General features: G+C 37.2%; 1 protein-coding gene across 1 annotated transcript in view; it reads left to right on the forward strand.

The window, feature by feature from the left end:
- Positions 1 to 14,913, forward strand: part of PKHD1 (PKHD1 ciliary IPT domain containing fibrocystin/polyductin) — a gene marked incomplete at both ends in the record, with an annotated part of 445,094 nt that overhangs the window by 296,283 nt on the left and 133,898 nt on the right. Inside the window, one exon of the mRNA XM_084258872.1 lies at positions 14,203 to 14,357. Coding sequence (XP_084114998.1) covers positions 14,203 to 14,357 — 155 coding nt within the window. The remainder of the gene's footprint in view (positions 1 to 14,202; positions 14,358 to 14,913) is intronic.

Below are 14,913 nucleotides of genomic sequence, written 5' to 3' on the forward strand. Positions count from 1 at the left end.
TACACTGCTGAGGGGAGCAGCGGGTGAGTCAGGAGAGGTCAGCTGCGCCATGTGGGCAGTTCCCTGGCCAGGCATCAAACTTGTGCTGCAGTGGCTGCAGCAGCTTCATAGTGCTGCATCTTAATCCCTTGTGCCACCTGGGAGGCCCTACCACTGAAAATTTTAAATTAGCAAAGGCGAAAGAGTGAATTCCAAGTTGAGCAAGGTGAGGAGATATGAACACTAAAGTGGGAAATAATATGTAATAGATTAGTTTTATAAGTAAGATAATATTTATGTATGCATGTATACAGAAACACCTAGAAGGACAGAGACGCAATAATCCCAGGTGGTGGGATGACAGACACATAGCTACTGCTTTGCTGTACTTTTCTCCATGTTGTTTTATTTATTTATTTTTTCATAGAGTGGGTATTACTTTTATAGTTATTTTAACCTTGTTATTTACTTATTCAATATGATTGCTGTGAATTCCACCCTATGACAGATATCAATCTATGACCTGTAGGTATTAACAAGTAAAAATTAACATGGTCTGTGTCCTCAATGTTGATCAAATGAATATAAAGTAAATGTAAAATTACATGTGTGATATGTGCTATGAAAAATGGTTATATCAGATTCTGGAAACATACATAGAGGAACTTGAAGCGATAGTGGAGTAAAAGAAAAGTAAAAGAAAAGTCTTCCCTAAAGAGTGATTTCAGAGGTGGGACCTGAAAGAGTGGATTTAAATTAAACAAAGTGGAGGCAGGGTGTGTGTGGAAAGAGCTCTCTAGGTAGAGCAAGCCACACTTAGTCATTCAACAATCATCTGATGAGTAACTATGCTGTATGCCTGTTGTATTGTAAGCAGCAGGGAGGCATGATTGAAAATAGCTTATAGTGTGTGGGATACCCTTTTACATTGAATGGACAGTGAAGATCTAGCTGGAGAAGGGACATTTTAACTAAGACCTGGATGCTAAGAGGACAAGAGAGTTTGATGAGAATGGACAAGAGTGCTCAATGAGGAAAGAAATTTAGCACTGTTCCTGAGGTGGCTTTTGAGGCAGGGGGTCTAGGACAGAGGTCACTATAGCAGAGGGAGTGAGGGAAGAGTTGTATAATGTGCCAAGTTACATGGGACCTTGTTTCGGTAGGAGAGGTCAAAGGGAAAATTCCTGAGGGGTTGCATGCAGAGGAATTGATGGAATCTATTTTATGTTATTGAAAACCACTCTGGCTGCATTATAGATGATTTATGGAAATGAGACAACCAAAATATCGGTTAGGTCAGTTGAGGGTAGCTAGGACTATAAAGAGACAGTGGAGGCAGAGAGAAGAGATGATAAGTGAAGTGAATGCTGAGGTAAGGACAGTGATTCTGGTGTTTTTGAGTGAGCAAGTTCATGGAAACTCACTGAAATGGGAAGACAGGTTAAGGAACAGTCTTGGCAGAGTAGAAGATGGCAGGTGGCAGGACATGCTAAGTTGAAGACAGCAAGTGGAGATGTCAAGAAAGTAATACATAACTTAGGGCTCAGAGAGAAAACAGTGTCATGCTGGAAATGGGTGATGTTCCTGATCAGAAAGATAAAGGAAGAGGGGAAAACTGGATCCTGGAAATAGGAATGGGGCCATTTTAATTTTCAGAAGTTGACAGAAGAGTTGAGAGCACTAGTGACTTGAAAAAATAACAGGATAACTGAGCGAGTCATCAGGATCCAGGGCCATATCCATTGGTAATGTCCAGAATTCTAGTTTTTCCTTAAAGAACATTATGCAGCTATTGTAGGTTTCTAAGGGATTAGTTTGAGTAGGAGATAGCTCTTATATTCACATTTCTATGTCTGAAAATCATTCTAAGGATAATGTAGACAGTAGGAGGGTTCAAAAATGCATCTAGCACACCACTTAGGCAGTCCAGTCAAGAAAGTAAAACATACAGGCAGGAGCTTAAGTAGTAATACAGAGAAGTGGACATATTAGAGACTGGAGGTGAAATCCACCAGATGTGTTACAGGAGAGGTGCTTCCTTGGTTTCTGGTTTGCTTAGATGCACAGCGATGCTATCCACCAGGAGAGGACTAAGTTTTGGGAAGAAGATCATAATTTCTGATTTGGGCATTTTGAGTTTGAAGTGCATTCCTGATACCTAAAAGATTTGCGAAGTAGGCGATTCAAGTAGGGATCAATAAGAAACTTTAATTATTATAAGGTTAGTAAGTTGGAATTAGGCAGGAACCATGAGAATGGATTTTTCTTATAAGAATGTGTTAAAAACATCAGAGTCTGAGCTACAGGCTATTTTGAAAGAAACTCAATTTTATTAATTAAAGCTATCCATAGTAATTAACTAGCTACTATTTATTGAGTTGTTATCATGTGGATTTACTATATGTCAGACATTTACCAAACATATTACTACATTATCTCATTTAAATCTTTTATTTATTTTTTTAAAGATTTATTTATTTATGCATACAAGAGCTGGGGTACAGGCCAGAGGTGCAAGGGGTGAGAGGATCCACGAGAGACAGAGTGGGGAACAGAACAGGAAGACTGACTGAAATACACTGCTGAGGGGAGCAGTAGGTGAGACAGGAGAGGTCTGCCTCGCCATGTGGGTTTCTCCCTGGCCAGCTGGGGATCAAACTTGTGCTGCATAGGCTGTGGTTTGCTTCGTAGTGCAGTGCTTAACCACTTGCACCACCAGGGAGGCCCCATTTAAATCTTTTAATAGGGGCCTCCCTGGTGGCGCAGCAGTTGAGCGCTGGGTGAAGCTGCCCACAGCCTCTGCAGTGCTGGTTCGATCCCTGGCTGCTCCCCGGCCACCAGAGGAGGGTCCCACATGGCCCGCAGACCTCTCGAGCCGCCCGCTGCTCCCCTCAGCAGTGTACTTCGGTCCTTCTGCCTGTTCTGCTCTCCGCTCTGGCTCTGGTGAATTCTTTCACACCCCCCCACCCCGCGCTTCTGACTGTACCCAGTGCTTGTATAAATAAATAAATCAATCTTAAAAAAAAAAGAAAAAGAAAAAAGAAATCTTTTAATAATATAAGTTAGGCAGTATTATCTGAATTTTACAGACAGAAAACTGAGGTTAAAGACGTTAATATAAATTATTAAAGTTTACAAAGCTCTAAGTTCATTAGGCTGATTTGTCTGATTTCATTACTTGTGTTCTACATGCTATAAACATTCAAAACAAAGTTTCTTCATCCTGTTCATGAGTACTTTAAAGAATTTATATGAATGATATGGATAAGCTTTCTTTTAACCCTTTCAAAATGTAAATAATTTTAAATTCAAAAGAAGTTGCAAAAATAGTACAGATTTCCTATGTTTACATTGTTGAGGATTCCCTGGTAATAACATCTTATATAACTATAGAATATCATCAAATCTGGCAAATTGTGCTACAGTATTAACTGAACTATAAGCCTTTCTCAAACCATTTCTTTAGACATTGTTCTATAATCTTCCTTTATGTTAAAAGTTATTTTAGGGGCCTGCCTGGTGGCGCAGGCAGTTGAGCACAGCACCATGAAGCTGTCCGCAGCCTCGGCAGTGTGGGTTCGATCCTAGCTGCCTGTGGAGATACCCACATGGCACAATAGACCTCTCCTGTCTCACCCACTGCTTCCCTCAGCAGTGTATTTCAGTAGATCCACCTGTTCTGCTCCCTATTCTGTCTCCGGTGAATCCGCTCACCCCTGCACTTTGGCCTACACCCCAGCTCTTGTATGGATAAATAAATAAAATCTAAAAAAAAGTTATTTTAATAGGCCTTTTTAATTACTGTGATAAAGCAAATTTTATCTCCCTTTATTTTCACTAGTAGAAGTAAAAATTTGAATTTATTTGCATGTCATAGATGTTTCATGAAACACATTAAAATGAGACCTCAATAAGAAAAGTTTTTTATAAATTTAGACTCACTTCTGATACTATCAATCAAAATAAGCTTAGCAAGATATTTGAAAAAAAATTCTCTTGTTCTTTTATTATATAAATTTAATTATATAATAATTAGTCAAAATTAAATCAGTGAATATTGTTGCTTCTGTTGACTTGGAGGATATTGATGAACAAAAAATGTTTTTAAATTTCAGATAAGTCAAGAAAAATTAAAATAGGATTTTTAAAATTATTCCCTTTTTTTGCCCATTACAATTATCAAATGTATGTTTATTGTGAGTCTTAATTCCACCTCTTTGGAATTTAATGATTTATTATCCATTAATACAAATATAAAGGTTTCATTGCAACAATTTAAGCAGGTCAGGGATAGGGTTGGATTTATGTTTGAATCTAATCTATGCTTTGTGGAGAATTGACTATTGGGAGGACAGGGTGGAAGTGGAGAGAGTCACAGGTAAGATGTGATAATATTGCAGTCTTTCAGGTGACATATGCTGATGGTTTAGATGAGGGTGATAGTGATAAAGGAGCCAAGATGTACTTAAATACATGTGGAGGCAGAGTTAACATGATTTGCTGATGAATTACATAAACTAGAGAGTCAATGATAAAATGTTTGGCCCAAGTAACTGCATGAGGAGTGCTATGATTCACTGAGAAGAGAAAAACTGGGAGATTTCTTGGGAAACTTCTTCAAAGGTTCTTATTTATTGTCTTATTTTTTACCAAGTGTAATTTATTAATTTTTCAAGGCAGTTTCGAAAGCATTATTCAGTCTTTGTGTCCTGTTATTTTATGTTTCTCAAGTGATTTATTAACTTCCTCTGTTATTTACAAGGAAATAACTCCAAGCTAAGGAACAAATTATTACCTCTATCTTTTCCCCAGGATCTAGACCTTTCATTCAAACATCATCATTTCTTATATTTTTTCTGCTACCTCCTGTATCAAATTAGTGATGATATTCTTTGGACATTCTTTGGAATATTTCTTGTTTCTCTTTTTTCTGTTACAGTCTTACTTCAGCTCTTACACAGGGCTCTTTATAACGACTATTGAACTGGCTCACTAAATAATTGATAAATGAAATCAGCAGTACATTTACACCTCTTCTTTACCTTTACACTTCTTACTTATTCCTCAAGAGTCTCAAGACATCTCCCACAAGATATTCAAGCTCCCCTCCACTACACACAGATTTATCTGCCATCAGAACCACTGTAGCGTGTGATTTGCTGATTTATAATTTGAATAAGTATATTTCCTAGTAACTGATACAATGCTGTTTAAGGAATGTATGTCCTGCTCCTCCAAATGACTGCTATAGAAGGATGCAAATATTGATTTTATTGATTTGGTATGTCAACATCTATTAACAGCAGAATATTCAGAAGACTTCCAATAACTGCCCACTACATTGAATTGATATCTATTTTCTGGAAATCAGGACTTATTAAATCTGTTGGTTAATAGCATGTTGTATAATAATTGAAAATCTTGAATATAATGAAGACTTACTGTAATATATTTTGATTATTACTCAAATCTTAATTATAATAATTTAATTCAAGAATAAAATATAAAGTTGACATTAGTTCAAGATCACATATGTTGCCAAAAATGATTCCTTCTGGCCCCTGAACTAGAGGGTCCCAATCTCAAGCTGGCTATCATCTCCATGATAAAAAAGACATATGATTTAGGTTGAAAATAGTATTTTATAATATAAAAAAAGTTCAAACTTTGAGGGCAGGTATACTACAATGATATTAATTGTGCAATTTACTAAATGTTTAAGTTTGGGTAAATTATCCTCTGTGAGCCTCCATTTTTTTTCCTCTGAGAATAAAATGCCTAGAGAATAGTGTGTTTATAAGAATGACGTGAATTAATGTATGTACAGTGCTTAGTCCTATTTCTGGCGCAAAGTAAGCTTCAAGACATGGCTGTTATGGTCATCAGGATCTCTTTAGTTCAAAATAAAAGTACAAATCAGCTGTCTGAATTTGGGAGATTGCACAACAGGTCTCCCCCACCTCTCCATTTGCTTCTACTGAAAGAGGGTTTTCCTAGTTCCTTGGGGTGCAAGTGGACACAGAACTGTTAAGCTTTCCCCATTGTCATTTCCAGAGGGAAAATTGCCCTCTCCAATTAATTTCAGTTCAAAATTCTAGATGTCATTTAAATTTAAATTTGCTTAAAGAATGGAACTTATGTTGATCTCTCTGTCTCTGTCTCTCTGTCTCTCTGATTCTCTCTCTTTCTCTCTCTCTCTCTCTCACTCACTCACACACACACACTTGATGTGAAGTGATGGATGTTTTACCTAATAAGGGAATATACAAATGTATATATACATATACATATAGCAACTTATACATATAACAAATCACCATGATTGTACACTTTAAATATCTTAAAAGTTTTGTCAATTATACCACAGTAAAACTGAAAATAAAAATCAAGGGAAGGATTCTCACCAACAAAGTCAGGTTGGATCCCTCATCCACCACTTCAATGAGTATGGTAGATGAGGAAACAGTTCTCAGAAGAGATGTAGTGGATTCCCTGAAATGAAGGCCAAAGGACAAACCATTGTCCAAGGATGTGGGCAAACCATTGACATCTGAGTTAACTATGCTTGTTCCTATCACTGTCAACCTCATCAAATGGTTTGATTTCTTCTGTACTTTTCATGGTCCAATGCAGTCTGAGGGTCTTCAGCATATATTCATAGCTCTGACAATTTTTTTTTTCTAACTGGAGTTGAAAAAAGCCTCAGTGTTAGTAGAGTTCAGAAATCCATGTCTATCCTTATTCTTGGGACTGGGGAGAGCACTTTGGCTTCTGGACACACTATGTCCACTGTCAGAGGCAGCTGTTATCAGTAAGACATCTCCAAAGTTTAGTTAACAATTTAAGTTGTTGGTGTATATATATGAATGCCTTATACATGATTATAAAAACATTTAAAATCAAATTTGGAAGCACACACACATATATATACGTGTATGTGTGTGTGCTTACATATATATGTAATTGTATGTAATTATGTTTTTTTATCAAAAGTATTAGATTTTCTTTAAACTAGGTAAAATGTTAATGCCAAAATAAAGAAAATTGTGCTGATATTTTGTTTATTTTTTTAAGTTATCTTTCAGGAGACTTCTGCTGTGATTATTCATAGTTTCCTCCCTCTTCTCATATGGTTTCATTTAGGTTCAATTATGTTGCAAACAGTTCTTATAATTTTTTTGTTTATTTATTGTTTTAGGTATGTTTTTCTCAGAACAACAAGAGTCCCTCCTCTCCCCTGTAGCTGCAGGACTCATAAGTATTAATCAGACACATGGAATACAGCTGGAATTCAAACATTCCTTAAATAAGGAATTCTTATTTTGGTTTAAATTGTTATTATTGAGGTACTGTTGGCTTAGGTAACATTGGTTAAGATAATGTTGGATATAGGCTCATACCTATTCAAATGTATGATACCCACCATCCTACTACCAAAGCATCCATAATTCTCCATCCTAGTCTATTATCCTACCCCTGCCTTGAACAAGGATTTCTTGAAATGGCTGAATGATAACCATAATTGGAAGTATAGATGCTGGAATTTGAGGAGAAGTGAAACAAGACTAGCAAAACCATCTAGTTTCTGGAAACTGAGACCACAGTTTTCTCTGAGTTATTGCTGTTGCTCTGCGGATACAGAAGTGGAAGGGGCCACATTCCCTTGGTGTCTGCACATGGTCCTTAGGTAGAATTAATATCCTAAGTCTTCCTAGTCTGGAGGAGAGAGGTATTTTCAAGAACTTGTCAAGCTTAGGAAGCCTTAATGAATAACCAGCTTAAGTTTATGGTTTTGATATAGAGTCTGAAGTGGTATTATTTTTTTAGATTTATTTATTTATACAAGCACTGGGTACAGTCCGAAGCACGGGAGGGTGAGAGAATTCACCAGAGCCAGAGCGGGGAGCAGAACAGGCAGACTGACGAAATACACTGCTGAGGGGAGCAGCGGGCGGCAGGAGAGGTCTGCGCACCATGTGGGACCCTCGCCCGGTGGCCGGGGATCGAACCAGTGCTGCAGAGGCTGCAGGCAGCTTCGCAACCCAGCACTCAAACACTGTGCCACCGGGGAGGGCCTGAAGTAGTATTTTGACAATGCTTTTTTTCTTAGAACTTTGCTATATGTTCCAGGCTTTGCATAGGTAGTAGCCATATTTTCACTAAACATTAATGATATCACTTCCAATCTACTGGCCTGCAACTATTCTTATGGTAACAGTTGTGGCATTGCTCTGTAGGAAAGAAACTGTTACAACATTAAATATAGCAAAACAGAAAGTAGGACTATCTGTGACAAACAGGATGTATTCTATGGTTTTGTTTGGCAAAGAAGATGGCCCATTTCAAAACAAATTAGGATTTGTTAAAGATCTTGGGCTAGGGTGGAAAGATAAAATTGAGTATTTGAGTAAAAAAATAAAACCAGCAATGATAATTAAAGTTGGAGAGCAATAGAAGGGAAAATTACTTATGGGACAGTAGTGTATATTAGGTCAAAATAAGAGCAGAACAAAAAAGGGACTGAGTGGTCAGTAGAGAAGAGACTCCCTTGGGAAGTCTCCTTGAAGGGAAAGGGACTCTAGTCAACATTTAAGAATGAAAGTGGGCCTCCCTGGTGGTGCAAGGGGTTAAGCACCGCACTATGAAGCAATCCACAGCCTCGGCAGCAAGAGTTAAATCCCTGGCCGGCCAGGGAGCAATCCACATGGTGCAGCAGACCTCTCCTGACTTGTCCGCTGCTCCCCTCAGCAGTATATTTCAGTAGATCTGCCTGTTCTGCTCCCTACTCTGTCTCTGGTGAATCTGCTCACCCTCCACATCTCTGGCCTGTACCTCAGCTCTTTTATGCATAAACAAATAAATCTTTAAAAAAATTAAAAAAAAAATGTGTGGACTGAAGAGCAGAGCAAGGGCTGTTATACCTTAAGCAACAGGTGAGAAGCTGTTTTGCAGCAGAGTGTGCATAGTCATCTGACTGGAACAAGGGATCTTTTTAAAAATATATATATATATGTATAATGTATATAGTTTTTTTTTATATCATTGCTCATTTTTGTACAATATATGCTTTCTCTTCTCAGGTATAGTCCCCGTAAAATTCCCACCACCGATTCACCTGTGCACCATCACCATAGTCCTTTGTGCTCTTCCTTCCCATGTTTCATCCATCTGCCTTCCTCTCTCTTGCAGAATATCTCTGATTTATAGTTGTCTCTTGATTTTTTAATTATAATTCTTTTTCCGGATCCCCTATTTGGTTCCCCTATATTCCTCCTATAAATGAAACCATTAGATCTTTTTCTTTTTCTTTCTGGCTTAGCTCACTGTGCATAATTCCTTCCAGCTCCATCCAAGTTGTGGCAAATGGCATGAGTTTATCTTTTTTGATTGCTGAATAATATTCCATTGTGTATATGTCCCACATCTTCTTGATCCAGTCATCTATTTTTTGGTATTTGGGTTTCCATATCTTGCCTATTATAAATAGTTCTGCAGTAAACATAGGGGTGTAGATATCCTTTTGAATTAATTAATCTACCCAAAGGTTTTGTGTCCTTTGGGTAGATTCCTATGAGTGAAATGGCTGGGTCATATGATAGCTCCATTTTTAGTAGTTTGAGGAACCTCCACACAGCTTTCCATAGTGGTTGGACCAGTTTGTATTCCCACTGGCAGTGTAGGAGTGTTCCTTTTTTGGAGCAGAGGACTTTTTAAGGGACTTGGGGATAAAGTTTTATTTTTTTTTTTGAGTTTACCTAAGATTCACTCTTTGTGTTGTACATACTATGGGTTTTAACAATTGTATAAAGACATGTTTCCATCGTGTTAATAGCATCCAGAGTAGTTTTACACCCCAAACCTAAAAATCCCTTGTCCCCAAACCAGAGACACTTTATGAGGGGAAGGGAGCGGGGGGGGGGGATTAGGCTCAAAATAAAGGGGTTGCAATTGTTTGGGGAATATAAAAATAAAAAAATTAAAATTAAAAAAAATGATGAAAGAATGAAAAGACAATTTCTAGGGTATGTCAGCATAAGCAAGAGTAAGCAGACTGGGCCTCCCCGGTGGCGCAGCGGTTGAGCGCTGGGTTGCGAAGCTGCTCGCGGCCTCTGCGGCGCCGGTTCGATCCCCAGCTGCTCCCCGGCCACCGGAGGAGGGTTCCACATGGCGTGCAGACATCTCCTGCCTCCCGCTGCTCCCCTCAGCAGTGTACTTCGGTCCTTCTGCCTGCTCTGCTTCCCGCTCTGGCTCTGGTGAATTCTCTCACCCTCCCGCGCTTCTGACTGTACCCAGTGCATGTATAAACAAAACAAACAAACAAATAAATAAATAAATAAAACATGCCTCTAAAAAAAAAAAAAAAAAGAGTAAGCAGACTACTAAACCGTGTACCTCTACGCAGTGTCCATTAACCCTTGGAGAACTGGGGTTCCTCAAACGTTTATAAATGGTGTTTAATCCTCTACTGTCATCTGAATGTATGTGTATGTATAATTCAATAATACTTATATGAATATTTTTAATGTATACAAATGTTTGAGATTGATAAAATAATAAATTCCTTTAAAGCAAAAAAAAAAAAAGAAATGAGTTTTTATCTAATTTTCACAAGGAACTTTTCAGAAGATTGAGATAAATACTTCACAAGCTTTATTCAACAATATAAACAATAATGAAATGATTAGGTAACACGGACTGTGAAGAAAGGATTAATTTAAATTATGCTGCTAATTGACTTTAGTATGACTTTATACTCATAGTCTTATTTTCTTGTTAGAAAGGTAATTTAAAATACAAATAAAAAGACAATTTTTCTTACTATAACATATTGTCTGTTAAGTTAGAAAATTTAGATTTAAGTGAAAAGCACTTATAACCCCACCATTCATAGGAGGACTGACATATAAACATGCAGTCTTTTCCGTTTTCTTTGTCTGCATTATTTTATTTTAAAAAATGGTATATTGTTTTGTGGCTTATATTTTTCAAAAAATATTTCATGAACAAGGCTTTGTTGTAATTCAGTGTTGTGGTACCATGCACTTTTAATGGCCACATAATATTCCATTGCATGGGCTATAGATTTATCATAATTTCAATTATTATTATATGAAGTATGAGAGTATCCCTGTTTTATTACCACTTAGTAAGTGCAAAACTGAGAATTAGATAGGTTGGGTGGTGTCATTTAATGGAAAGAACCCAGGACAAGTTCAGGAGTCTTCCTTTGTTTTAATTCAACCTCTGGGTCTATTCAGTTATCTAACATTGAATGTTATTATTTAATCTCTCTGTATATCAGTTTATTTGCCTTTAAAATCTAGCAGTTGCTTTAATATTCTGTAACTGTGAATTACAAAGCTGTTGAAGGAAATCAACAAGGGAGGTAAGATTCTAGTTTCTTTCTAAAATTCTTGAAGTCTTTGACAGCAGTCTTTAACAATGACTCTCTAGTCTCAGGAACACAGATTTGAATTAATTACAATCTTTGGTTCATAACAGACTCATATTATTTGCCCATGCTTCCTTTTTTTGATGTTAATACTATTTATTAAATCTGTGAATCTCACATCACCATAGTAGACTTTCAGAATGTCAATCAATCAAAATGCTATTCCAATCAAAATTTCAATGTCATTCTTCAAAGAAATAGAACAATTATTGATGAAATTCATATGGAATCACAAAAAACCCCGAATAGCCAAAGCTCTCCTGAAAAAAAAAAGAAGGGAATGGAGGCATCACACTCCCAGACTTCAAACTATACTACAAAGCCATAATCATCAAAACTGCATGGTATTGGAACAAGAACAGACATACAGACCAATGGAATTGAATAGAAAATCCAGAAATAAACCCACAGATTTATGGTCAACTAATCTTTGACAAAGGAGCAAAGAATATGCATTGGAGCAAGAAAGTTTGTTCAATAAATGGTGCTGGGAAAACTGGGTCGCTACATGCAAAAGAATGAAGCTTGACCACTACCTCACACCATACACAAAAATCAACTCAAAATGGATTAAAGAACTAGACATAAGACCTGAAACCATAAAATATATAGAAGGAAATATAGGTGAAACACTACGTGATTTGCACATCAAAGACATCTTTACAGACACATCACCCAAAGCAGTGATAGTGAAGGCAAAGATAAACAGCTGGGACTACATCAAATTTAAGAGCTTTTGCACAGCAAAAGAGACAATAACAAAAACAAAGAGAAACCCCACCAACTGGGAGAACATTTTTGCACCCAACACTAATGATAAAGGACTGATCACAAAAATCTGCAAAGAGCTGATGAGACTCAACAACAACAAAGAAAATAATCCAGTCAAAAAATGGGCAGAAGAGCTAAAAAGAAACTTCTCTGAAGAGGAAATGCAAATGGCCAACAGGCATATGAAAAAATGTTCAACATCACTTGTCATCAGGGAAATGCAAATCAAAACTACCATGAGATACCATCTTACACCAGTGAGAATGGCACATATTAAAAAAACTAGCAACAACAAATGTTGGCGAGGGTGTGGAGAAAAAGGAACTCTTCTGCACTGTTGGTGGGAGTGCAAGCTGGTCCAACCACTGTGGAAAGCTGTGTGGAGATTTCTGGACCTACTAAACATAGAGCTTCCATATGATCCAGCAATTCCACTCCTAGGTATTTACCCAAAGGACACAGAAACATCAATTCCAAAGAACACCTGCACCCCTATGTTTATAGCAGCACTGTTTACAATAGCTAAGCTTTGGAAACAACCCAAATGCCCAAAAATAGATGACTGGATCAAGAAGATGTGGTACATATATACCACGGAATATTACTCAGCATTTAAAAAAGATAAACACATGCAATTTGCAGCAACATGGATGGCGCTGGAAGGGATCATGCTCAGCGAAATAAGCCAAAAAGAAAAAGAAAAATACCGGATGGTCTCACTCATAGCAGGAATCTAGAAAACTTAAATAAGGGACCAGGAAAATGAATAACTATAAGAAAGTGAAAATCAAAATCAACAAAAAACTATGAACCAGAGACACTTTTAGGGGGGCAGGGGCGGGAGGGGAGGGATTGGGGTCAGAATGGGGGGGCTGCAATTGTATGGGGAATATAACAATAAAATTTATAAAAAAAATGTAAGTTGAATCAAAATTCAAATTCAATGAATCAAAATCTAAATAGTGTATATTTTAATTACCATTATATCTCTGATATATACTATAATCTCTGGTGTATACCAGTTGCTCAGTTAATATATGTTTGCATGATTTAATGACTTTAACATGGGGACCTGTTGCCTGCATGAACATTCACTGTTAGAGGAGACTTTATCTTCAAAGCTTGGTAAACTTTGGGTGTGAGCAAAATAAAATAAAATTAAATTAAAGTTAAAATAAAGTTAGGTCACTGAAGTTGGTGATGACTGTGAAGGGAAGATAAAGCAGATATATTTACTAAGAAAAGCTAGGCAGCAGTAAAAGTGGAGTAGACATTTTATTAAAGAAATAAAAGTTAAAGAAAGCAAAAATGAACAAAACCTTATTGTTTCACATTGTGATGAAAGTGCAATGTTTGGAACATAGCATGAGCAAGAGATATGTACTTTTTAGTCCCTACATAGCACTGTGATCTTGGAGGGAAGTGGTAAGTTATTGGTACTTTTCACATGAAGATATGAAACTCAGAAAAGTTAAGTGTCTTCTTCAGGTCACACACCTAGTAAGTGGCACCTCTAGGATTCAGACACTGTCTTTGACCATGAAGGTATGAGCCAAAAATTTTAATGCATAGTGATGAATTGTTTGCAAATGATATTATGGGTCTTCAGAAAGTCTGAGAAAAGATTACTTTTGAAATACTTCATTATTCAAACTGTTTTCCAATCAAGGAAGAAGATTTGGATTTTAGGGAAACCCTAAATATGTGTAGACTGTATATGCTTTCTTGTTCTTTTGTCTCAGACTTTATGGCCACAGAATATCTTGGCTCATTTTGTAATGCATATATATATATATATATATATATATATATATATATATATATATCAGAAAATGAACCCCATAGTATTAAACTTTCTATAAAACTTTTTTTTTCTGAGCTTTGATTTGTTATATCCAGTTTAGTCTCCCTGGTGGGGTTTTCTAGTTACAGTGGATCATCTCACTGACATGAATAGGTTATTTGCCCGTCTACATGGTGCCATTTTTATGCTCTTACAGAATTATTGTAGAGGACACAGTGGATTGGCGACCCCAGGACCAGATCCTTCTTAGCTCGTCTTCTTATGAGCCTCACGAAGCAGAGGTCCTCACTGTGAAAGAAATCAAAGGCCAACACATTCAGATTCATGAACAGCTCAAACACCGGCACATCGGTAAGACTGGTTTGTTGATAAGGGGAGTGACTGAAGCAGGAAGAACATGTCAGCAACCTGTCTAGGAATCTGCAACTGGTCACCATTCAAAGGAGATGATAATCCTTATTGCTGTCCTAATCTAAACTCTTCCTAGAATACTTTATTCTTTTTTTTAAAGAATCATTTATTTATGTATACAAGAACTGGGGTATAGGCCAGAAGTGTGAGGGGGAGGAGTGAAAGGATTTACCAGAGACAGAGTGGGGAGCAGAACAGGCAGATCTACTGAAATACAGCAGGTGAGTCAGAAGAGGTCTGCTGCGCCATGTGGGTCACCTCCCTGGCCAGGGATCGAACTCTTGTTGCAGTGGCTGCGAATTGTTTCATAGTGCTGACACTTAACCCCTTGTGCCACCAGGGAGGCCCCTAGTATACTTTATTAATTTTATTGGCTAATTAAAAAAAATACTTAGATGTGAAGGATTATTTTTCTTTTTTTTTATAAGTCAAGTCTAGAGGCAAGAAGAAGGGTTAAGAATCTTGTTCAAGGTCACTGGGCATTTTTATGGCTAAG

Source organism: Talpa europaea, assembly GCF_964194135.1.
Source record: "Talpa europaea genome assembly, chromosome: 2".
In the NCBI taxonomy this organism is placed as follows: domain Eukaryota; kingdom Metazoa; phylum Chordata; class Mammalia; order Eulipotyphla; family Talpidae; genus Talpa; species Talpa europaea.